This window comes from Muscardinus avellanarius (genome assembly GCF_963383645.1).
Source record: "Muscardinus avellanarius genome assembly, chromosome: 2".
Classification (NCBI taxonomy): domain Eukaryota; kingdom Metazoa; phylum Chordata; class Mammalia; order Rodentia; family Gliridae; genus Muscardinus; species Muscardinus avellanarius.
The window spans coordinates 53689737-53713970 of NC_137787.1; the positions used below are offsets into that span (position 1 = coordinate 53689737).

Here is a 24234-nt window from a genome sequence, read left to right on the forward strand (position 1 = left end):
TAGTGCAACCTCATGAAAATGAGAAGAGAGACTAGTTGGATAGTGGAAGGGGCTGTAGGAGGTATGAGGGGAGGGGAAAAGTAGGTTTGAGGAAGGAAACAGACAAAAGAATGCTATGTTTATATATGAATGTACCTATCACACTAGAAATGTTAAATTATTTAACATTAATAGTTTAGATTATTGACAAAATAAAACTATTACAGTTTTAGAGAGGAGGGAAAAATCAGTCAAATATACATTTTGGTAGTACTGTATGGCTCACTCTTTCTTTCTTTCTTTCTTTCTTTCTTTCTTTCTTTCTTTTTTGTGGTAGTACTGGGGATTGAACCTAGGGGCATTCTACCTCTGAGCTACACCCCAACCCTATTTTATTTTTATTCCTATTTGAAACAGTGTCTCACTAAGTTGATGAGTCTCTCTACTTGCTAAGGCTGTCCTCGAACCTGCAATCCTACTGTCTCAGCCTCTCAAGTACTGGAATTTCAGGTGTGTATCACCGTGCCCAGCTCTGTATGGCTATTTCTAAGTGATAGTCCCTAGCAAGATCTTTTTCAGTATTGCCACAGGAACCCTTTTCAGGAAGGTAAATGAAATGCCAATGGCCATGGGCCATGATTCAGTCTAAGAAGACTGGGTGGCCATGACAGGGTCTGGGTGCACTTTTAAACCTACTGCTGAGTCCAGAATTGACATAGAGCCCCAGGTAGATTCTGGGGAGGATGTTGTGCTTCAGTTTTCAGAGAAACAGATATCTTTAGCCCTAGAAGAAACCCACTAGGTATGCCTCATGGAGTCATTACCAGTCCTGGAATCTGGTCTCCATAGATTGTTTTTCAACAGGGTATTGGTACATTAATAACATGCACTTGCTATATTGCCATCTTTCTCAAATATAAAATCTTTGTCATAAAAGTCTGATATGCACCCTTACTTCCAAAAAATGAGTTCTAAAAGACTACTAACTGTTGTGCCCATAAACAACATCACTTAAAAGCTCTAATTCTCCAGCTGCTTGTCCTGCAGATTGTCCTGCAGATTTATCTAGTTGGAAATTTTGAGCTGGATGTGGTGGCACATGTTTGTAATCCCAGTACTTGGAAAATGGAGACAGGTGAATCAGAGATTCAAGGACAGCACCTGGTAACTTAGCAAGACCCTGTTTCAAAATAAAAAATAAAGTGGATGTAGCTCAGGGGTAGAATATCCTTGGGTTCAATCCCCAGGAACACACACACAGGGAGAGAGAGAGAGAGAGAGAGAGAGAGAGAGAGAGAGAGAGAGAGAGAGAGAGAGAGAGAGAGATTGAGGAGAAAGTACTAGGAGAAAATGTTGAAAGCACTCAGCTGTCTTTTCTGTAGTCCAGGTGAAGTTTTATACAGAAGCAGTGTTCTGTCAATTAAATTATGGTTACATAAAACCACATAAAATACAAAAGAAACAAATTCCTTATAACCTATTTTCTCTAAGGTACAGGTTTTAGTGTTCACTTGAGTTTCTCTAGATATGGATCAGTTAAAGACTTGAAGCCTTATTTGGGAGATACAGGTCATTTGTTATGGCAACTACATGCCATATGTAGATATTTACCCAGTTGATATACTGTATCTTTTAAACTTTTATATTTTAATATTGAAAATATTGTATTTCAAATTCCATTAATTAACATTTTTCAAATGCTCTACTTCAAAAGAAATTGAAGATGGCTTATCATCTTTCAAAAATTATGCAGTCCATTTAGGAAGGCAGAGCACATCTTCATAATATTTTCATAAATAATGATTTTCATAAATAATGAAAATATTTTGAAGTAATACATTGGCAGGTGCTAAAAAAATAGTTTGTAAAAATGAATAGTGTTCAAGGGGAAACAAGTAGAAGGACAAACAATCAGGGTACTCAAAAAGGCTTCCTGAAAGCCAGGCGTGGTGGCGCACGCTTGTAATGCAAGTACTTGGGAGGCTGAGACAGGAGGATCTGGGTTCAGGCCAGCCTCAGCTACTTAGTGAGGCCCTCTAAAAGTTAGTGAGACCTGTTTCGAAATCAAAGAATAAAAAAATCGGGCTGGGGGTATAGCTCAGAAGTAGAATGCCCCGAGGTTCAATCCCCAGCACCACATACATACACAAAAAAGGCTTCTGAAGGCAGTGAGATTTTAGGTTTTGATAATGAAAAATTTGGATTAAAGAGAAGTTTCAGGAGGACATGTTAGGCAAAGGAAGAGTCAACTTTCTTTTTCAGGTGAAGGAAAACAGACTTTATTTCAGATAGTTGTACAACCATTAAAACCATAAGCACATTTCTCCTTGCACTGTAAGATTTAAGATGAACAGGAAAACATATTTAGCAATTATTATGTTTATCCCTCATTTCTTTCTTCTAATTTGTCAAAAATACCTGCTATATTTTCTTTATCTGGAACAGACACACATATTCTGATATTGATTGTCTTTCTAGTTTGTTTTTCCCTAAATTTTATATGTTCATTTTTAATCTAATTAGTTTATATACTGTTTGGCTTTGCTTTCTTATATGACAACAATCGTGGGCCAACGATTATTAAATGACTCCTTCCCTAGACCGCTGTTGTTTTTTCTTTTCTCTTAAGTGGAACACGCTTCCTCTCAAGCACATTTAACTGCAGTCACAAACTGCTGTTAATGATCATTTCAGAGATAAAAATTCCACAAACTAAAGTTAGCAGTACTGTCCTATAGGTGCTGTTACGCCAGTGGCGAGGAGTGGGAACCCACATCCACTGTGTGCTGGGAAGCCGGGACTTATTTTTATTTCTGCTTATTATTGACAACAAGAAATATCTGAATTAAAGTAGAGAAATGATTCAATGATGCAGAGCAGAGGTGACTTCCTGTTTTGTTTTAAGTTTTGTCTCCTTCACTTCTCAGCGAAGGCTGTGTTTTCTGGCTTTCTGCAACCCGTTTGCTCAGTGATTTCCCATTGAAAGGACACAGTGCCGGGGTCTCCACGGGTCATGCCTGGCACAATGTGCTGAAAGAGAGGGGGTGGAGGAGGAAGGAGGGGAGAGGAGACTCTTTAGGGGAGGGGGCAGACCCAGAGGGATCTGTTTCCTCTTTCTTCCTTCCTATCTGGATGGGAAGGTTTTTACTGTTGTTATGATCATCGGTGCCTGTCTGGGGGTAGTGTTAATACACACTTTTCATGTCTTGGGGGGAAATTGTTGGTGAGAACCGGTAGGTAATAATGCCCTTTATTTCAGTGAACCAACTCAGAAAGAAAAATATCTAATGGTTTGAAGGAATTAGTTTCCACTCAAACTTAAAAAATAAAACACAAACGTTCTAATTCTATGGGGCAAAGGTGGGGCGTGGGGGGGTAGGCAAACGCTGCTCCCTTGCCTCTGCTGGAGTTCGTACACACGCATGGCTCGTCTTCCCTTTATGAAAGGCAATTAATTTCCCCTGGGTGATTCAAACTACAGACTTCGGTAGTCTTTAGCTCTGAGTTGATGACTGCTTTGCAGGGGGTTGTGTATTCTGCGACTTGGCCATTTAATATGATTTTTGCTTAAGCTTCCCTTCCTCGAGATCTGACTTTTTGCAGATTCCTGATGGCTGAGGAAAAGCTGCGTTGTAGTTTGTTGGAAACAGATACCTCCAGGGAGCGAGGGCCGGCGTGGGTTTGCAAGTGCGGGACTGCTGGGTGGGGAACGCATCGGTGAGGATGGGGACAGAGGGGGCGAGCTGCACCGCGGAGCGGGCGCTGCCTCGGGTGACCGCAAACTCCCAGCTAAGCGAGGCCCCTCCCGGCCGCCGCACCCCTAGACCCTCCGGGAGCACCGTCCTTCCCCGCGAGGGGCGGGCGCGGCGGGGCTGCGGGGCGGAGCTCCCCTCGCGGGGGGTGGGAAAGTGCGGGGCGGCTGCGCCGAGCTGCAGACCTCCCGGCCAGGCTGCCCACGGCGCTCGCAGCGCACCCAGAAAATTGCATCTTCCTTAGCCCGAGGACCTGGCAAAACTCCCGCCGCACCCTCCTCTCCCACCAGTTTCCTCCTCTCCGCTCTCCTTCTAGCTCCCCGCCCCGTCCTCCGTGTTCCGGATCGGAGGTTCTTCCAGCACCCTTTTGGGCGCTGGTGGACGTGACACCCCCAGACTCCAACTTCCTTAGCCGAATCTACGTTTATTCCTCGCGCGCTTCCTCTCGTCTGATTGACGTGCGAAGTCTGATGCTTCTGCCAGAGGAAGAGGAATAAATAGATGCCGCGGCGCCCCGAGGCTTAGACGTCGGGAGAGAGCGGCCGAGGCGGCGGGAGGCGCGGCTCGTGGGACCCCATTGGGGAAATTTGATCCAAGGAAGCTGTGAGGTTGCGGGGGGAGGCGACGCTCCCGGAGCTTTGTATCCTCCTGCAGGGGAGGCGGCGGCGGCGCGGGCTCTCGGCGTCCTCGGCTCCGGGATCATGGCCCGCGGCGGCCCGGGAGGGACGCTGCTGCTCGCCCTGGCCGCGCTCTGCCTGCCCCGGGTGCCCGGAGCGCGGGCGGCCGCCTGTGAGCCCGTCCGCATCCCCCTGTGCAAGTCCCTGCCCTGGAACATGACCAAGATGCCCAACCACCTGCACCACAGCACCCAGGCCAACGCCATCCTGGCCATCGAGCAGTTCGAGGGGCTGCTGGGCACCCACTGCAGCCCCGACCTGCTCTTCTTCCTCTGCGCCATGTACGCGCCCATCTGCACCATCGACTTCCAGCACGAGCCCATCAAGCCCTGCAAGTCCGTGTGCGAGCGGGCCCGGCAGGGCTGCGAGCCCATCCTCAACAAGTACCGCCACTCGTGGCCCGAGAGCCTGGCCTGCGAGGAGCTGCCGGTGTACGACAGGGGCGTGTGCATCTCCCCGGAGGCCATCGTCACCGCGGACGGAGCCGGTGAGTCTGGACGCTCCGGCCTCCCCTGCCCTCCGGCTCTGCTCCTTGCTGTTCCCCTTAACCTCGAATTCTATTTCTTGGGACCACTTATCTCTCCCTAAACCACTTCTCTATTGAACACCAGCCTTCTTTCAAACAAACTCTCATCTCTTTTAGAACTAATGCACTTGCTTCTGGTAGATCGTGTCTTTCTACAGGGAGCTGCAGTCATCCTCCCACCACTCCTGGGCTTCACGCTGACCCCCCACTGTCTACTCTTTCCACGGGGGAAGTTTTGGTTCCTGACGCCCTTTTCTTCCTTTCCTAATTTGTTTATAATCCTGGAGATTTTTTGCCCCCCGGCCGTCGTCAGATTCTCTATCTAGTGTTTTAACTGCTCAAGATTTTACGGACGCACCCTCGTTTTCTCCTAATCATTAAAAATGCCCAGATAATTTCATTTACCTTTTTCTAACACAGATGTTTGTGGTGTGTGTTTGCTCCAAATCCAATTTAAAGCAATTACCTTCACCTTAAATTTCCCCCTCCTTTCAGTGAGATAAATTGTACTTCCATTCCAGACGGAAACAGCTGTGAAACATTGCTATGCGCTGCTAATTAGCTTCTGTGGCTTGCTCGGCCACAGAGCTGGGGGCCGAAATCACTGGGCTCTTTTCATGTGCCTGCATGACTTCAGGTCATTCTGTAAGTGGCATATGGATTAAAGGAGCTGGGTTTCAGAGGCGTGTTATCTTCATGGACTCACAGAAGGTTATTTTCCATCTCACCCTTTCTCGCACTCCTATACTCTGCAAATGGCTTTCTTGCTCTCAGCGTGTCCATCATCACACCCCGTTTCACTCTCCACCATCAAACTTCATCGCACCATGTCTGCATTTAATGGAACCAACCACAACCACAAATCGTTTTCTCACTAGCATTTAGTTGAATGACATTCATAACTCTCAGACACCCCCCAACGAAACCCAGTTCACGACGGTCCATTTAATTTTAATTAAATATTACGCCTACCATCTAACCCAAACTAGGCTCATGTCCATAGTACATTTCTACGTAATAGTTCTTACTTTCCAGGAAATTGATTCAGAAAATCTACTTTCTGTGCACATTGGCTCATAAAATAGAGTGAGAAAAGGAAGAGGAAAAGACTTGCACAAACACCTGAAAACCCAAAACTGAAGAGAAAGATTTCCAGAAGTCATTGATGTAACCTCACTTAAGTTTATTTCTCTTTGAATACATATATTGTCTTCTTGATGTTAATCAAGAACCAAGAGTCAGTCGTATAAAATAATCAGAAAGAAACACATTTCTTAGCACTCTTTGGGCTGACAGAACTCTGGAGCCTTTGCACTCACTAAAGTTATGGGCTCTGCAGACTCTGAAAGAGCTCGGTGCAGTTGCTGCCCTGGACTGCCAGGCACTTAGCAGCAGTTAAATGCTGGCACTCTGCTCCGGCCACAGGCTAGGAACGAGGTGGCGATGGTTTACACTGAAATGCATCCTCCCTCAAAGGACAAAACTTGCTCTTAGAGCTATCTTAGAGAGGGACCTGGAATGGGTGAAGTTTGGCAAGGTTCCTGGCTCTCAAGAAGCCACAGTCAATATGGAGGTGGGGGCAGCACCCTTCAGTGTCCCTGAGTTACCTATCACCGTGGCCCAAACGTGGAACAATCACCTCATTGACGTGCTCGAACAGGACATGCATGGAAACAATTTGTCAGTGTGGGGGACCTGATTTCTGAGCCACTTTAAAATGCCATAATATTTGTTTTGCTGATAGCACACTTGCTAGAAAAATCAGGAGGGGTAAGTGACAGTTGGAATCATATTTTAGTGACAATCTCCCCTCTCCCAGTGCCCAGCCTTCAGTGTGAACCAGAGCCTGTGGTGGCAGGGGGGAGCTTAAGGGGAGGGACTGGGGTGGAGGGGTGGATTCTAGCCCGAGGGTCCCCTGGCTTCCAGGGCCAGAATGTTGAAAATTACATTCCCTATGTTAGGTCAAACTGTCAGACACCTGGAATTACTTAGGAACTACCACATGTGGCCAGTTTTATTTACGATGCAATATACTCCTTGGTTTAGTGGGATACGATAGTTCAAGAAACAGATTTTTTTTTCTTCCTTTCAGTATAAAACAGAGTCCCTGTGTCTCATGACTAGCATCCATCTAGCCAGATATATAAATGAGGTCTCCCTGAATAAAATGGGAGCACCCTTCCCGTTCCTTTAACACCAGGAGGATTTTCAGATCTTACCATCTGTGAGAATCTCTTCCTTCAATTGTATATTGTAACTCCACAAACAATCTTAGGACATTGCACAGAGCAGAATCTTACTGACATAGAATAATGCTTCAAACTAATTTTTGCTTTTGAAACACTAAAGGTTAAGCATGTTTTTACAAAGAATGGGATATATATGTTGACCATTATGAATGGATGCATATTAAGTAGATTCTTCTTAGACATTTTGTATTTACTGCAGAATGTGGCTATACATACTGCTTTATAGGGTTTCGCTGAGAACTTGGCTCAGTGTAGCTAATCAGTGCATTACTGATGACATTTAGTCAGCTCTTTACTGTTGCATGCTGAGGAGCAAAGATGGGCTGAGAGTCAGGCACGGGACTCTAAGGTGCTGAATCTCTATCCCTTATCAGCGGTTGCTATAGGAAAATGATATAGCCTCTTTGATCCAAAGTTTGATTATCTGTAAGATGAAGACATAATTGACTACATTCCAAGAGCCTGGTGAAAATTGATTTAAACAGCCTGTAAAACACTGAGTCTAGTCCCTGGCACACTGGAAATCCTTAACAAATTGCTGCTGATATTGTCATTTTACTGTTGCCATCACTGGTATTTTACTGATGTTTTCTTTCTTTCTTTGTTTTTAAATCCAAGAGCATTCTACCTCTGAACTATACCCCCAGACCATTTATTTATTTATTTATTTATTTATTTATTTATTTATTTATGTTTGTTTGTTTGTTTGTTTTGGAACAGGGTCTGGCTAAGTTGTTGAGGGTCTCCCCAAGCTGCTGAGGCTGGCCTCAAACCTTCAATCTTTCTATCTCAGCCTCCCAAGTACTGGGCTTACAGGCATGTGCCACTGTGCCCAGCTCTGTTTTCTGCAATGATTATGTCAAATGATTATGTGCCCAGCTTGGTTTTTCTGCAAACACAGATATGATCAGTTAGTTCATTTCTGGGAAATAAGCTTCACAAGGGCACCTAATTGGAGAAGACCCCATTTCTCCTGAATATATAAAACTAACATTCCATTTTACACAAATCCACCTGGACCTCAGGGTTCAGAGCAAACCCTTGGGGGAGTGACAGGAAAAAAAAGACAGGGTTTTGATGGATGTCTGTTCATTATAAATAGTTTATCTCAGAAATTAAGCATTTAAGAAAATTTACAGTATGCTATTTCATGGCTATTCCTCCAGCGCCACAGTTTGTCATGCCAAGGATGGTATAATCAGCCCTCAGTTCCTCCGGGTCTGGTGTGGGACTGGCTTGTGCACCAGCCCTTGCTCAAGGCGCTCGGCAGCCCTCTAGCCTGGCAGCGCCGCGCCAGCCTTGCCACGCGGGAACTGCAGCTTAATCGTTTCTCCACTCTGCCAGGAACAGTCGGCCTTTTCTTCAGCCCCAGTCAACAAATATTTAAGGGGCCAAATACCAGGAAGGAAGGATATGAGGAGGCATAGGGAATGAGGAGAAATGGAAATTTTAGATTAGGACTAGAGAAAAAACAGGATCCTAAAGAGCCTTCATCATATTGAAGTGATTGAAAATCACTGCATGAGGGATGATGGATAGCTCAGTATTTTGGCATTGATTTCGTTTAGCATTAACCAGATTATCAGTAATAATAAAATAGGATGTAGTCTCTAAATCTTATTTTAATAATTCACTTTGTATTGCCTTCTCATCAAACCTTCAAATAGTTGCTCAAAGATCAACACTGACTAAATTACATATATATTGGTACTGGGGATTGAACCTGGGGACATTCAATCTCCAAGCTACACCTCGAGGCCTATTTCTTGGCCTATTATTTCTTCTTCTTCTTCTTCTTCTTCCTCCTCCTCTTCTTCTTCTTCTTCTTCTTCTTCTTCTTCTTCTTCTTCTTCTTCTTCTCCTCCTTCTTCTTCTTCTTGGTGGTACTGGGGTTCCTGGAAGCCCGTCTACCTCCGGGCTACACTCCCAGACCTATTTTATAGGTTTTATTTGGAAACAGGGTCTCTTAAACCAGCACGGCTGGGTTTGAACCTGCACGATCCTCCTGTCTCCACCTCCCAGCATGGGGATTACAAGTGTGCGCCACCACGCCTGGCCTATTTTTTATTCTTTATTTTGAAATAGTGTCTCACTAAGTTGCAGAGGGCCTCACTAAGTAGTGGAGGCTGGCTGTGAACCTGTGACCCTCTTGTCGCAGCCTCCCAAATACTGGGATTACAAGTGTGCACCACCATGTCTGGCGACTAAATTATACTTTGCTGGCTTGCTTTCTTTCCCCTCCCTCCCTCCCTCCTTCTTCTCTCTCTCTCTCTCTCTCTCTCTCTCTCTCTCTCTCTCTCTCTCTCTCTCTCTCTCTCTCTCTTCTTTCTCAAATAGTCCAAAAGAGGACACCAAGGAGCACCATATAGACATAGTTTTGGATAATCAAGAATTAGCTTTATTTCCTCAATTTAGAGAAAAACAGTTTTAGAGTTGCAGGCCATTAGTCAGATTTCTAGATTTACCTCTAATTTTGTACCTTAAGTGAATCCCTTGATTGTTGAAATCCGCTGGCAATTATGAAGAACAAAGGAAATATTTATGCAAAGTGATTGGAAAATGGTAAAGACCAATATAAATGTTTAAGTACAACATCATTAGGGAGAGGTCGTGCTATCCTCAGGACAAGGGTCATGAGCAACAACATTTAACAGATTCTAGTTCTGTCCTGAATGGTGTGTGTTAACTTAATTCTCATAAGAGCTGCATGGTAAGTGCTATTCTTCAAATTTGGCAGAAAAGAAAGCCAAAGCCTTTAGAGAAATGATTTGTACACTTACTTTAGTTGGTAAGATAAAGAGGCTTCAGGCTAGGGCCTGTTCTATGGTACACTTCCTTCCTCTCATGTTAAGAAATGTGACACTGGCCGGGCATGGTGGTGCACGCTTGTAATCCCCACGCTTGGGAGGCAGAGACAGGAGGATCACACAGGTTCGAAGCCAGCCGTGCTGGCTTAAGAGACCCTGTTTCCAAATATAAAAAAGTATAAAATAGGTCTGGGAGTGTATCCCGGAGGTAGAAGGGCTTCCAGGAACCCCAGTACCACCAAAAAACAAAAACAAAGAAATGTGACACTGGACCTGGGTATGGCGGCACACACCTGCAATCCCAGTACTTGGGAAGCTGAGACAAGAAAACTGCAGCTTCAAGGCCAGCCTCAGCAATTTAGTGAGGCTCTCAGCAGCTTAGACCTTTTTACAAAATAAAAAATAAAATAGGAGCTGGACGTGGTGGTGCATGCTTGTAACCTCAGCATTTGGGAGGCTGAGACAGGAGGATCTCAGTTCATGGCCAACCTCAGCTACTTAGTGAGGCCCTGTGCAACTTAGTGAGACCCTGTTTCAAAATAAAGATAAAATAGGGCTGGGGGTGTAGCTCAGCAGTAGAATGCCCCTGAGTTCTATTCCCAGTACTGCAAAAAAAAAAAAAAAAAAAAAAGTGATTTTAGCCATGCTTGATGATATACACCTGTAATCCTAGTGCTTAGTACTTGAAAGACTGAGACAGAAGAATTACAGGTTCAAGGCCAGTCGTATCAAATTAGTGAGACCTTGTTTTAAAATAATAAAAAGGAGTGCGGGTATAGCTCAGAGGTAGAATGCTCCTGGGTTCAATCCTAAGTAACCCACCCCCCACAAAAAATGTGACTCCTAACTTTATAAAAGCCTAACTTTTTTTTTTTTTGCCCATGAAATTGCACTTAAGGGAACAGAGTTTTCTTTGTTGTATGGTGAAAGCCCACTCTTACAGTGAGTAAGAGAATAAAAGGCAGTCCTGGACAATGGTAAGCGGTTATGTGTCCCTGCCTTGCTGAGATAGCAGAGAACATTTTTCCTGGATTGTCTCATGGAAACCTGCGTCCCTGCCTCAGAGTGGGCTCGTCATTTCTTCACTCTTCAGCACTTGCCTTTTTCTAGCATTTTCTATTGTTAGAAGCAACTACATCCTAGTTTCCCAGGCTTGGGTATCAGCCTTGATTTTTATCATTTTTCTCATTCTTTACATTTCGTAGGCATCAAGTATTACTGGATTTACTCTGAATGAATGTTCCTTTCCTCCCTTTCGAATGTCATTGTCTTAGTTTGGCCCTTAACATTTTCCCTGGTCTATGGCCATTGCACAGTGATTGGCTTCCTTGTCTCCCGTGTTTCTCCTCCCTGTTTTTTTTTTTTTTTTTTTTTTTTTTTCGGGTCTGGGGATGGAACCCAGAGGCATTCAACCTTTGAGCTACATCCCCTGCCCTATTTTTTATTCTTTATTTTGAAACCAGGTCTCACTGAGTTGCAAAGGGCCTCACTAAGTAGCTGAGGCTGTCTGCGAACCGCGATCCTCCAGTCTCAGCCTCCCAAATGCTGGGATTGCAAGCGAATGCCACCATGCCCGGCTCTCCTCCCTGTTTTAAGAGGATGATCTTAGCCGGCTTGGTGGCGCACACTTGTAATCTCCGCGCTTGGGAGGCTGAGCCAGGACGATCACACAGGTTTGAAGCCAGCCTCAGCTACTTAGTGAGGCTCTCAGCAACTTAGTGAGACCCTGTTTCCAAATAAAATATAAAACAGGTCTGGGAGTATAGCCCAGAGGTAGAAAAGTCCCTGGGTTCCATCCCCAGTACCCCCCCCCAAAAGAGGATGATCTTTCTTAAATGCAAATCCATTGCTTGAAATCCTTTGCGTTGGCCTCCAGCCTTCACCACGACACCTGTCCTCCCTCTCCAGCTCATTTCTCTCTACTTACCCTGCTCTCTGCTCAGCCCTGAAGAGACCTGCAGATTCCCACCCCCATACTTTTGCAGTACTTCTCTTCATTTGGGACTGTCTCTGCCTCCCTGACTCCTAAGGACTCTTCTGGGAAGCTCTGTGACCTCCTTTAGAAATCCTGTAATCCCTGTGCTTGGGAGGCGGAGACAGGAGGATCTCGGAGACAGGAGGATCAAAGCCAGCCACCTGGCTTAAGAGACCCTGTTTCCAAATAAAAAGTATAAAATATGTCTGGGAGTGTAGCCCAGGGGTAGAAGGGCTTCCAGGAACCCCAGTACCACCAAAAAAAAAAAAAAAAAAAGAAAAAGAAATCCTGGGTGCATAAAATCTACTCATGATACAGCATCTGCTACTTTAATTCAGGATAATTTTGATGTAGACTTCCTACATATAACTTTCAGAAAGTAAATTTTTAAACTTAAAACCAGAAAACTCAGCCAGGCATGGTGGCACACGTTTGTAATCCCGGCGCTTTGGGAGGCTGAGACAGGAGGATCGCACAGGCTCAAAGCCAGCCTCAGCTACTGAGTGGGTCTCTTAGCAACTTAGTGAGACCCTGTTTCCAAACAAAGTATAAAATAGGTCTGGGAGTATAACCCAGAGGAAGAAAAGCCCCTGGGTTTCACCCCAGTACCACCAAAAGAAAACCACAGAAAACTCAGATTTTCACTTCTATAATTCTAACAATTGACTTCTAAGCACTTCTACTTTTATATTTTTTAACTAATTATTTTTGTACTGAGAATTGAACCTAGGGGCATTCTACTTCTGAGCTACACCCCTAGCCTTTTTAAAAATTTTTATTTTGAAGGAGAGAAATCCGTGGATCTGGTGTTCGAAGATACACAAAATGAAAAAGTGAAAGATATCTTACATTTTAATAACAATACTTTAGATGTCATAAATTGTAAGTTCATTTCCCTTTTCTGATTTACTTACCTTCTGAACCAACCTAGCTGGCTTTATTTCCAAATCTACCGTGTATTAGCTGAGTATTCTGCCGAAGGTTACTTACCTCTCTGTGCTTCTGTTTTTTTGTCTTTGTGTGTGTGTGTGTGTGTGTGTGTGTGTGTGTGTGTGTGTAAGGAGTTAATACTAGTACTTACCTTAGAAGATTGCTGTGAATGTTAAATATATTAAAATCTGTAAAAGGCATAGAACATTACTGGCTAATAGTAAATGCTATGTGTTAGCTGTTATTATTATCATTGTCATTATTATTGGAATATTTCAATAAATCTATTTTGTAACCAAAAAAAAATTTATTTTGAAACGTGTCCTTGCTAAGTTTCTGAGCATCTCACTAAGCTGTTGAGGCTAGTTCTGTCTTAGCATCCCAAATACTGGGATTACAGGTGTATGCCACCACGCCTGGCTTAGTTTTCTATTTTTATTTATTACTTTAAAAGTTTTTTGGTACTGGGGATCAAACCCAGGGCATATGCTAGGCTAACACTATACCCCTGAGCTACACCCCAGCTCCTAAGTATTTTAAAAGTGTAGGCATAGGTTGGGAATGTAGCTAAGTGGGCAGAGTGCTTCCCGAGCAAGCACAATGCCCCAGGTTCAGTCCCTAGCACCAAAACGAAAACAATAACAACAACAAAAAATGTATAGGCACATTTCTCTGTGAATATGAAAGAAGGAAAACATTCCCCTTGACTCAGCTATTTCAAAGGGTTTTTCTTTTTCCAAGAGGAGTTTTATTTTTCAGTTTTACATAACTCTTTGAACACTAAACATTTTAAATGTAGACCAATATAATTTTCTTTTTTTTTTTTTTTAAGATTTAAAGAACTTTTTTAGAAAGATAGAAATACAGAAAATAGAAATACAACTTCATACCAGACTGGCATGGAGGGGTGAATTGAATGAATATACCCAACTAATATAATAATTTTCTAGTCTTTGTAATAATATACATGGAGATTGTTTTATATAAACCATATGCATTTTATTATTCAGAAATAGAAAAACTATTGGCATATTACTCGAAAACTTGGGTGTATTATGAAAGAAGTTTGAATAGAATAAAAGTCATTAAAATAATAGTTCATGCCCAAGTTAAACCAATGTTTTACAGCTAGTGTTGGTTACCTGTTTACTTATTTATCTATCTAGAGATGGCCATCTTTCCTTAAATAGCAACAGAAAACTAAAAATATAGCTAGTGGTAGAGCATATGCTTAATATGAAGGAAACCCTAGATTCAATCACCAGAGCCAAAAAACCAAAAAAGAGCAACTAATAATAACTATACCTGAGAAAGTAATTAATTGTAACAGTGATCATTGTCTTAAAGCAATAAATTTCTCCTTGTTTCATTTGCTTATGATATGATCTATGAATAAAAAGGACAGAGGAAGAATGCTCTTTTCTGTTAAGATAAATAAGGCATTAAATGAATTTAGCATAAAATAGTAATACATGTATAAAACTCTGGCAAATTGTAGTGTGGGTATGGAAACATGGCTAGGCACAATATATCTCAGCACGGGTTCCCCCAGGGGATAGTCATTAGAGGCTGCTTTCTTAATTAGAACACAGAAGGCCTTTATTGCTCCATTTTCTGGGATTATGGCATCATGAAAGAAATCAATAGCAATTTCTAATTATTGTCACATCAATTAATTGCACTGGTTTGAATAGATGTCAGGCAGTGGGTTTCCTTTCTGCAGAATAACCACTTAGTCTGCAGTTAATAAAGGGCCTGTGATCACTTCCCGGGTGTATTTGTTAGGCACTAAGGATTTCCCCAGGTGTCAGTACGGTGTGATATATCCGCTTATTGATGAAGTGTTTTACTTCTTCTTGTCACCAGATTACAAATGTTAGCGAATGACTAATATTTGCATGGACTTTTGTGAAATTCAAACACAAATTATTGATTAAATCCTGAGATTTTATGCATAGGTGATAAGGATTCAAAAGCATTACTTTTCATCACATCAGAGAATACATCTCACCCAACTTGATCTACAAATAAGAGTGCCAACCTCACAACACTAATAACGACCCATTTCTTTGAAACACCTATTTCTTACCCAAATCATACTTGTTACTGAAATAGATTTTTATGTAGGAATTCTTGACATAACAAATCTGTTACAGTTCTTTCTCTATTCTATCACTTTCAGATTTTCCTATGGATTCTAGTAATGGAAACTGTAGAGGGGCAAGCAGTGGTGAGTATATTGCTATCTTCCTGGTTTTCATTTGTGGTTAAGTCAGTCTTGGATCAATCTGGATACTCATCCTATCTAGATCAGTCTGGATACTCAAACTATCTACATCAACCTAGATATGCAAGTCTTATTTGTTAAGTTCATGCCTTAACATTTTAACAGTTAAAATTTTTCTTTATATGATAAGACTTTTACTTTTAATATAAGTATATAATAAAATTGACCTTTTCTTTTGATATACAGTTTGGTATTCAGGAGTGTTAATAAATGTATGGATTCATGTAAACACCACCATGATCAGAATACATCTTCATGCTCTATTTATAGTTCCATCCACCCCCCCCTTTTTTTTTTGCAGAACTAGGGATAGAACCCAGGGATATTCCACCTTTGAGCTACACTCCCAGCCCTATTTTTCATTCTTTATTTTGAAACAGGGTCTCACTGAGTTGCAAAGGGCCTTGCTAAATAGCTGAGTCTGTCCACTAACGGTGATCCTCCTGTCTTAGCCTCCCAAATGCTGGGATTACAAGCGTGCGCCACCATGCCCAGCTCCCCCACTCTCAACCACTGGCAATGGCTGATCTGTTTGGGAGAATATGGTGACATCTTTCTGAGATTGTTATGAAAGTAGCATGGTCCAGTATGTAACATTTTGAGCTTGGATTTTTTTCACTCAGTGTAATGCCTTTGAGAATCACTCAAGTTGTTGCAGGTATCAATAATCCATTCCTTTCTGCTTCTAAGAATTTTATAACTTGGATGCCCTACCTTGTATGGTATCTTTTATGTGAAAGTAGAATACTTATTAAATTGTAAATAAGTTTAAAATATGAATTTTCAATAGAGTGGGACAACTTGAACTGTTGACTTCCACTAAATCTTATCAAGTGACAAGTACTTGACCCGAGGCAATGTCCCTCAAAGGCAGCCCTAACAACCTTGTTAAGAACATAAGTGAATTATAGTTGTTTAGGATTTTTTTGTTAATCACTTGATGTAGTTTGAGAATGGTTTTCACTATCATAAAAACAGAAATCATGAGTGTCTTGCAGTGTACTATTTTAAGAATCATTGTATTATGTTTGCTCAAAGCAAACCAAAGAGTTCATTTGTATAAAAGTGCAATTGGTGAATCAAAATTTCTGGCCAAGTGTATGTGTATGCTATCAATTTGCCCCGAAATTATGGTTAGAATAATATAGAGCATCATTATGTGAAAGAAGGAAAACATCAACAACACTATAAACAATAAACAGAAATAGTTGAACATGCAGAACTGCCTAGAATGAATGCAGTGTTCCTAAGTTCAGTGTTTACTGTTCCTTTTTTAAAAAACTGTTTTCCTGTTCCCTGGTATAATGGAGGTGAGGAAAACAAACAGGCATAACCAAAGCTCATCCTGTTTGTGAAAAAACACTAACATATTCACATGTTCCAAGAAGAAAATGTAATTTGTTCACACTCAGAATTTCATGCTTTGTAGTAATGTAACAGCTGAGAGGGATCATGATAAAACAGGAAGTGAGGAAGGCACAGAAGCATTGTAACCCGCAAAGCGACCTCTCTCCAGTGTCGAGCTGTTTGCGTCTGGAATTTGGAAAAAAAAATTCTTTCCAATTAACTTATTATTTGTCTCAAAGTTTAGCAATTTTTGTTTTCTTTTTTGGAGATAATAACTCCGAGAAGCTTCCAATTTGTGAGGGTTTTGCTGTTGTAAATCCATTATTATAAGAAGGAATAAATACAATAAATACTCTCTATTTATTTGCCTGGCATAGAATATGGACAAAGCACCTTTTGTTTAATTCGGATTCACTTTGTCAAATCAGCACAGAAAATTAAGGTAGATATTCAAATGGTTCAATGAAAAGGTACATTTATTAAAGTAATTCCAAAATTCTCCCAGTTTTGTATCTTATAATGGCAGTTTATGGGCATTTACATTTAAAAACACACAGGTTAGGGGAGGGAGGGGGAAATTAAAAAATAAACACAGATTATTCCAGAAAGGAGATATAATTGGTAAATTCAGATTCTAGTTGACTATATGAGCATGACCAAATGGTGTCTTCCAATCTGAGATCTGAATGTATTGCCTTCTAAGTTCCCCTTTTCAGATGTTTATTTGCTAGAGAGGCTGAATTAACCTGAGGCAACTTTTATGCTTTGTTGGGAAAAAAAAAAACCCGGGTCGAGCTTTCTCCTCCTTGAACTAGTACCCATCTTGTTCTGGTTCTTCCCCTCCTGTCTCCCAGCTCTGGGTGCCTCCCAAAGCTCCTGTGTTTGCCCCTCCCCATCCCTGCTGATTTCTTCCCATTGGAGTTCTCCCAGCTATACAGGTCCATTGTCACTTTTGTGACTGTGGTTCTCATCACCCTCCCAGGCAGAACACTCCAATAAGTGCTTCTACTTAGCTACCTTATTTATACTTCTAATATAACATGTTTACTAACTAACCTTTTCATTACCAATTTCCTCCTTGCAACTCTATTTAATATGTGGCCTCGTCATCTTCCTAGGTCTCCAATCCTGAAATTGTATACTTGGCTTTAGTCCATCTAGTCTACCTTTTGTAAAAAACACACCACGAATGCTTGCTTGTGGCAGATGTGCCTGTGTGCAAAATGAAGGCATAGACAGGTGACTGACACTTTCTTTTTCTTCTCTTTTCTCTGTGCTTGGCTCTAATAGGCACATGGCATTCTAAAGGCCGTGAGAGTCATTTGTCTTCTTGCTCATTAATTTCTTTAGAGTACATCCAAAACACAGGATTTCAGATGTCATAAGGGAGAATAGTCAAAATTACATTGACTCTCCATATTTTAAATATTTTAATGACTCTGAGATCCAAAAACCTTGTGGAAAGCAGCTTACTTAAGATTTTCTAAAAACATAAATCCTAAAGGAATAAATTGAATTTTCTTATTAATATAGTGTTAGTCCTCTCAAGCTTAAGAGATTCCCTTTTACAAAGAGCAAAGTACTATGAACTTATCCTTTATTATAATACATGAGGTTTGTTTTTACAGCTAAGTTGAGCAAATGTTACTTTTACTTATAAAGCCTTATTATATTACATAGGTTCACCAGTCAGCTTCATCATATTTTCCACATATTGCCCTAACCTCCTATAAAATTTAATATATTTTTGCCCTATATATATGTTTAGGAAATAAATATTATTTTAAATGTGTAATGAATGGCTGTTAAGTCACAATATACTTCATTTTATGGAAAAATTAAAGGAATATCTTATATGAATTTTTATATTAAAGGTACTTTATGAAAGTTTAATTAACTAAACTAGGATACACAAATCTTGAGTGCATGCCATAGTGGATTTTGACAGATGTATATACCAGGTCAAGATAAAGAATATTTCCATCAACCTTGGAAATTTCCTTATGTTCATCTAGGCAAGCACAGTTCTAATTCTTTTTTGGTGGTACTGGGGTTCCTGGAAGCCCTTCTACCTCCGGGCTACACTCCCAGACCTATTTTTACATTTTTATTTGGAAACAGGGTCTCCTAAGCCAGCACGCGTGGCTGGCTTCGAACCTGCGCGATCCTCCTGTCTCTGCCTCCCAAGTGTGGGGATTACAAGCGTGCACCACCACGCCTGGCACAGTTCTAATTCTAATTACTATAGATTCGTGTTGTCTGGTCTTCAGCTTTGTGTGAATGGAATCATACACTGCACCTTTTATGACTGGCTGCTTTTGTGTACCATCATGTTAATACTGGGCATCAGATGATGAATTCAGCTACCACTCACGATCTATTAAACTCCAGGCCTCCTTAGTAAATGATTGAAAATTCCTCCAGTTCCCTGCCTTCTCTTCCTCTGCCATTCTTATCTGGTAAATTCCCAACTCTAGTTGCTGGAGAATGGCTGGTGTGACTACTACAAGAGAGAAAATTCGTATAGTCAGTCAACACTGCTTCTTATCCCAATATACTAGAAACTCTGCCTTTCCACTCAAAATAACTGCACCATCTCTCCTCCATTCCCAGTATCATATCCTGCCTCCCCCAGCCCCCTACTCCCATGGCCCATGAGCTTACTGTATCCTTCAGTGAGAGAGTAAAAGCTATAGTAAGAAACTCTCTCATTCTCCCCCCAACAAATTCACAACTCTGTCAACACCAGTGTCCTCTCTCCTTTTTCTTGAATAGTGGATGAAGTGTCCTGGCTTTTAAAGTCCTATTTTCCCCACTGATTAGTGTCCTGTCATCTCCTTGCCAATCAAACTCAATGGATGTTGTTATTTATGAACTAATTTGAACTTGGAGGATTGTTTGACACAAAAGACTGCCCTCCTTTTCCCTTAGAACTTCCTCTGTTTTCAGTTTTTTTTTTTTTTTTTTTTTTTTTACTCCACACCCTCCTGCGTTTCCTCCCCCAGTCATGGATGCTCTTCAGCATCCTGTTTGACTTTTTCGTCTCTATCTTATATAAATATCAAAATGTATTTTCTGCTTGGATGAACACAACTCATTTTTTAAGTTTGAATATCATTTCCTCAGAGTACAATGAAGGCCAGAGTAGTTTAGCTTATCAAGTTGTATGTTCTCATGACACCTACCCCATTGTACTTCCCTTCATAGCACATACCAGACATGACAGTAAGTCATTTTGTGTGTAATCACTTGTTCAGTGTTTGTGTCCACTTTTGATGATCTGTATTGCCCATTGTGCATCCTACATACTTTTTACAAAACCTGGAATGTAGCAGATGCCAATAAATATTGGCAGAATTAATTAATTAATAGGCAAATGACCAAAAGGGTCACCAAATGTTTATTTTCTTTCCCTTCCCATCTCATATTTACAGAAGCTTGACTATCCCAGGGTTACAGAGTCAGTGGACACTATCCTTTCTATAAAAGAGAGACAATTACGTGGTTTGATGGATGTTAACAGATGCTTAAAATTACTTAAGGACATGCTCACAGACTCCTCTTATAGGCAGTGGAAAATGCAGAGATTGTCAATAAGGTCAGAGTTAGGATCTATATCTTCAAATCACAAGAATTTTTATATCTTTTATAATTTGTTGTGGTCTGCTCCCATGCTTCTTAAAATGGAGAGAAAGAGGACAAATGGGTCTCAAGAGTCAAATATCAGGATATAAAACTTACAGTGCATTTGGCACAAATTAAAATTACTTAAACTCTGGTCTGATCAGAAAGGGTCAGTCTTAGGAGTAATAGTGAACATTTAATGAAAATAGAATTGTATTTTATTTTCCTGTCTGCTTTTTGACAATAAATCCTGGGTCCAGATTTAAGATCATTTCTTAGAAAAATTAGAAAAAATATCTAGTCCAAGACAGTAGTTTTCCAAAGTCATGGTACTTGAAAGGTTATGGAGCTTTTGGAATCTGCTGAAGTTAATTATAGCCTTACAGCTCTGGATGAGACCCAGAAGAGTTCAACTTCAAACAAAGATCAGGGCTAGTTAGAAAGTTGTTTCATAGCCAGACCCCATGGCACATGCCTGTAATCTTAGTACGTGGGAGGATGAGACAAGAGGATTGCAGGTTCCAGGCCAGCTTCAGCAACTTAACAACTTAGTGAGGCTCTGTTTCAAAATAAAAATAAAAAGCACTGGGAGTATAGCTTGGAGGTAGAAGGCCCCTGGGTTCAATCCTCAGTTAAGAAGAAGAAGAAAAAAAAGCTGGGCACAGTGGTGCATACCTGTAACCCGGTACTTGGAAGAATGAGACACGAGGACCACAGGTTCAAGGCTAGCCTTGGCAATTTTGTGAGACCCTGTTTAAAAAAAAATAGGGCTGGGACTGTAAATTGGGGTTAGAACATTCCTGGGTTCAATCTCCTTCATCCCCAGTACAAAAAAAAAAAAAAAAAAAAGGAAGAAAGTTGTTTTACACTTAGACAATGTTGCATAAATCAGTGAAGATTCAGTGAACATCAAATTTTGTAATGTAATCAGAATTCTTTAGATCTTATAAAACCATATCAAGAATGCTATGATTCATGTATGTTTTCAATAAATGAGCTTATTATTTTCATCAAAACTGAATAACAAAGGATACGATCACATCCTCCTTTGAAACATGTAACAGGAGCTTCGTTGTGAGGACAGTGAAGCTAACTGAAGTTCAGGCACTGCGGTGCAATGTGCTGCCTTTCCCCAGTTGCAGACCCAGTTCCCTGAGAAGCTGGTTCTATTAGAATTTCAAGCTGGGCGTGGTGGTGCATGCTTGTCATCCCGGCATTTGGGAGGCTGAGACAGGAGGATTGTGGTTCGCGGACAGCCTTAGCTACTTAGTGAGACCTTGCCTCAAAATAAAGAATAAAAAAAATAGGGCTGGGGTATCACTCGGAGGTAGAATGCCCATGGGTTCCATCCTTAGTACACACACACACACACACACACACACACACACACACACACACGAATTTCAAGTTGTACCAGGATGATAAGTCATGTTTATACTTGGATAATACACAGTCCTGAGGTTCATTCGAGAAGTAGCAGATCATTAATTCTAGGCTGAGATAATCCAGTGAGAGGAGTGAGGGAGCCTGAGGAGGAGCTCCCTGGAGGGTATCCTCGCCTTGGGCCTCAGTTGCTGCTGGGATGTGACACTGCTTCTCCTCTGTCCAGGGGACCCTATCCAATTTTAGACTCCGAGGGGAAGGAGCTGTTGATACTAAAGCTCTGCTAGCATCTAAGAGCTTGGCCGGCACGTGGTCTATTTTACCAAAGCCATTCCTTCAACTTTTTTTAAAGTCTTTTTTTTCTTTTAGAGAAGAGTACAAAGATAGTCTCTAATTCTTTTATACTCTTCTTCTCAACAGTGAAATTAAAAAAAAAATCAATATTGAATGGTGTTTGTCCAAAGTTCAGCTAGTATTAGGTTGCATTTTGCTGCTATAGGACCCAAAACTTGAAAACATTATGCCATCGGGAAGCTGGGGACAAAGACTGTTAGCAATTAAACTAGTAATGATGGTAATGCTGTTGGCCTAATAAGAAAGTCCAAGGGTTAAGGAATCAACTATTGGTAGTAAAGAAAAAATACACTGTTATGGTTTGATTTAGTGTGATAGGCACAAAAAGTTTAAGAAATAATGCGCATAACTTATCTCTCTAGGGCTCTTGCAGTTTTCTATTTCTTAGGCTTTAGGGAATATGCGTGTGTGTGTGTGTGTGTGTGTGTGTGTGTGTGTGTGTGTACATATATGTCTCCACACATACATTCATACATATGCATAAGCGTAAGTTAGAGAAGGGATAATGCTTCATATCTCTTGATCTAAGATACATTTTTACAAATTCATATTTGGGGTTGAGTAAGCATAAATTAATGAAAGGAAGTTCTTTTCACATTTGAACTTTGTACATATGAAATTCCAGTCTTCCTTATTATTCTCTTAATTTATTGAACTCTTCATTACTTGAACTAGACAGATATCTGCTTATATCAAGAGCTAAGGATTGGAACACAGAAAGGGCCCCACATCTCTCTGCAGCATGGCACTGCCCTGTCAGAGATCAGCTGCTGACATCACTGCAGAGGAGTGAACTTTAGTCCTAAGAATATAATTGTTTGGCTCATTAGCTATTATGTAATTGTGTACATAGTTATTATAAATACCTTCTTGAAATCTTCCTAAATCAATTTTAATTATAATGTATTTAAAAGTATTATCTGCCTGGAAAGTTTTTTTTTTTTTTTTTTTTTTTTTTGTACTGGGGATTTAACCCAGAGGCATTCTACCTCCAAACTACACCCCAGCCCTATTTTATTTTTATTTTGAAACAGGGTCTCACTAGATTGCTGAGTCTCACTACTTGCTTAGTCCATCTTTAAACTTGCAACCTCCTGTTTTAATCTCCTAAATCCTGAGATTACAGGTATGTGCCACCATGCCTGACTCTGCCTGGAAAGTTTTGGAATCTACTTGTTTATCCTTCAAGCAGAGTTATATGGGTAACAACATCAAATTGCATTTAATTCAGTGATTATTGCTGTATTTTCTTGCCAACTTTTTTTTTTTTTTTTGGTGCATGGGCAAGTTTCTGAGGAATTATAAAGGTGTAGATAACTTATCTACATGTTTTATTATTATCATTAGTATTTACAGTGTTGGAGGTTGAACCCAGGAGTTTACGCATACTAAGCAAGCCCTTTGTTACTAAGCCATACCCCCATTGCCTGCAGGTATTATATTTTGTTCTTTTTTTTTTTTTTTTTTTTTTTTGGTGGTACTGGGGTTCCTGGAAGCCCTTCTACCTCCAGGATACACTCTCACGGGCTACACTCCCAGACCTATTTTTTACTTTTTTTTTTTTATGTGGAAACAGGGTCTCTTAAGCCAGCGAGGCTGGCTCCAAACCAGCGCGATCCTCCTGTCTCAGCCTCCCAAGCGCCGGGATTACAAGCGTGCACCACCACGCCCGGCTATATTTTGTTGTTAAATAGAAAAATAACAATTCCATATCTATGTGAGGATAATTTGTAAATAAAAGATCATAGCACTTATTTCTTTGAAATTATTCTCATATCAAGAATCTCTATTTTGAGCTGAGCGCAGTGGCGCACGCTATTAATCCCAGCAGTTGGGAGGCTGAGACCGGAGGATCACAGTTTGCGGACAGTCTCAGCTACTTAGCGAGGCCCTCCGCAACTTAGTGAGACCCTGTTTCAAAAATAAAGAATAAAAAATAGGGCAGGGGTTGTAGCTCAGAGGTCGAATGCCCCTGGGTTCCATCCCCAGACCTGCAACAAAAACAAACAAACGACTCTATTTTGAAACAGGGTCTCACTAAATTACTGAAGCTGGTCTCAAATTTTCCATCCTCCTGTTGAGTCTTCCAGGTACTGGAATTACAGGCACTTACCACTGTACCTGGCAGCATGTGCCTATTATTGATCCCCATGCTAGCATAAAACACTGTGTGTGTGGGTGTGTGTGGGTGGTACTGGGGATGGAACCCAGGGGAATTTGACCTCCGAGCTACACCCCCAGCCCTATTTTTAATTTTTTTAAATTTTGAAACAGGGTCTCACTGAGTTGCAAAGGGCTTCACTAAGTAGCTGAGGCTGTCCACGAACCACAATCCTCCTGTCTC

The 24234-nt window shown here is 41.2% G+C and overlaps 1 protein-coding gene across 1 annotated transcript in view; it reads left to right on the forward strand.

The window, feature by feature from the left end:
* Positions 1-4432: 4432 nt before the first annotated feature.
* FRZB (frizzled related protein) overlaps positions 4433-24234 on the forward strand; it is a gene marked incomplete at both ends in the record, with an annotated part of 33018 nt that continues 13216 nt past the window's right edge. Inside the window, 2 exons of the mRNA XM_080689371.1 lie at positions 4433-4895; positions 15078-15125. Coding sequence (XP_080545497.1) covers positions 4433-4895; positions 15078-15125 — 511 coding nt within the window. The remainder of the gene's footprint in view (positions 4896-15077; positions 15126-24234) is intronic.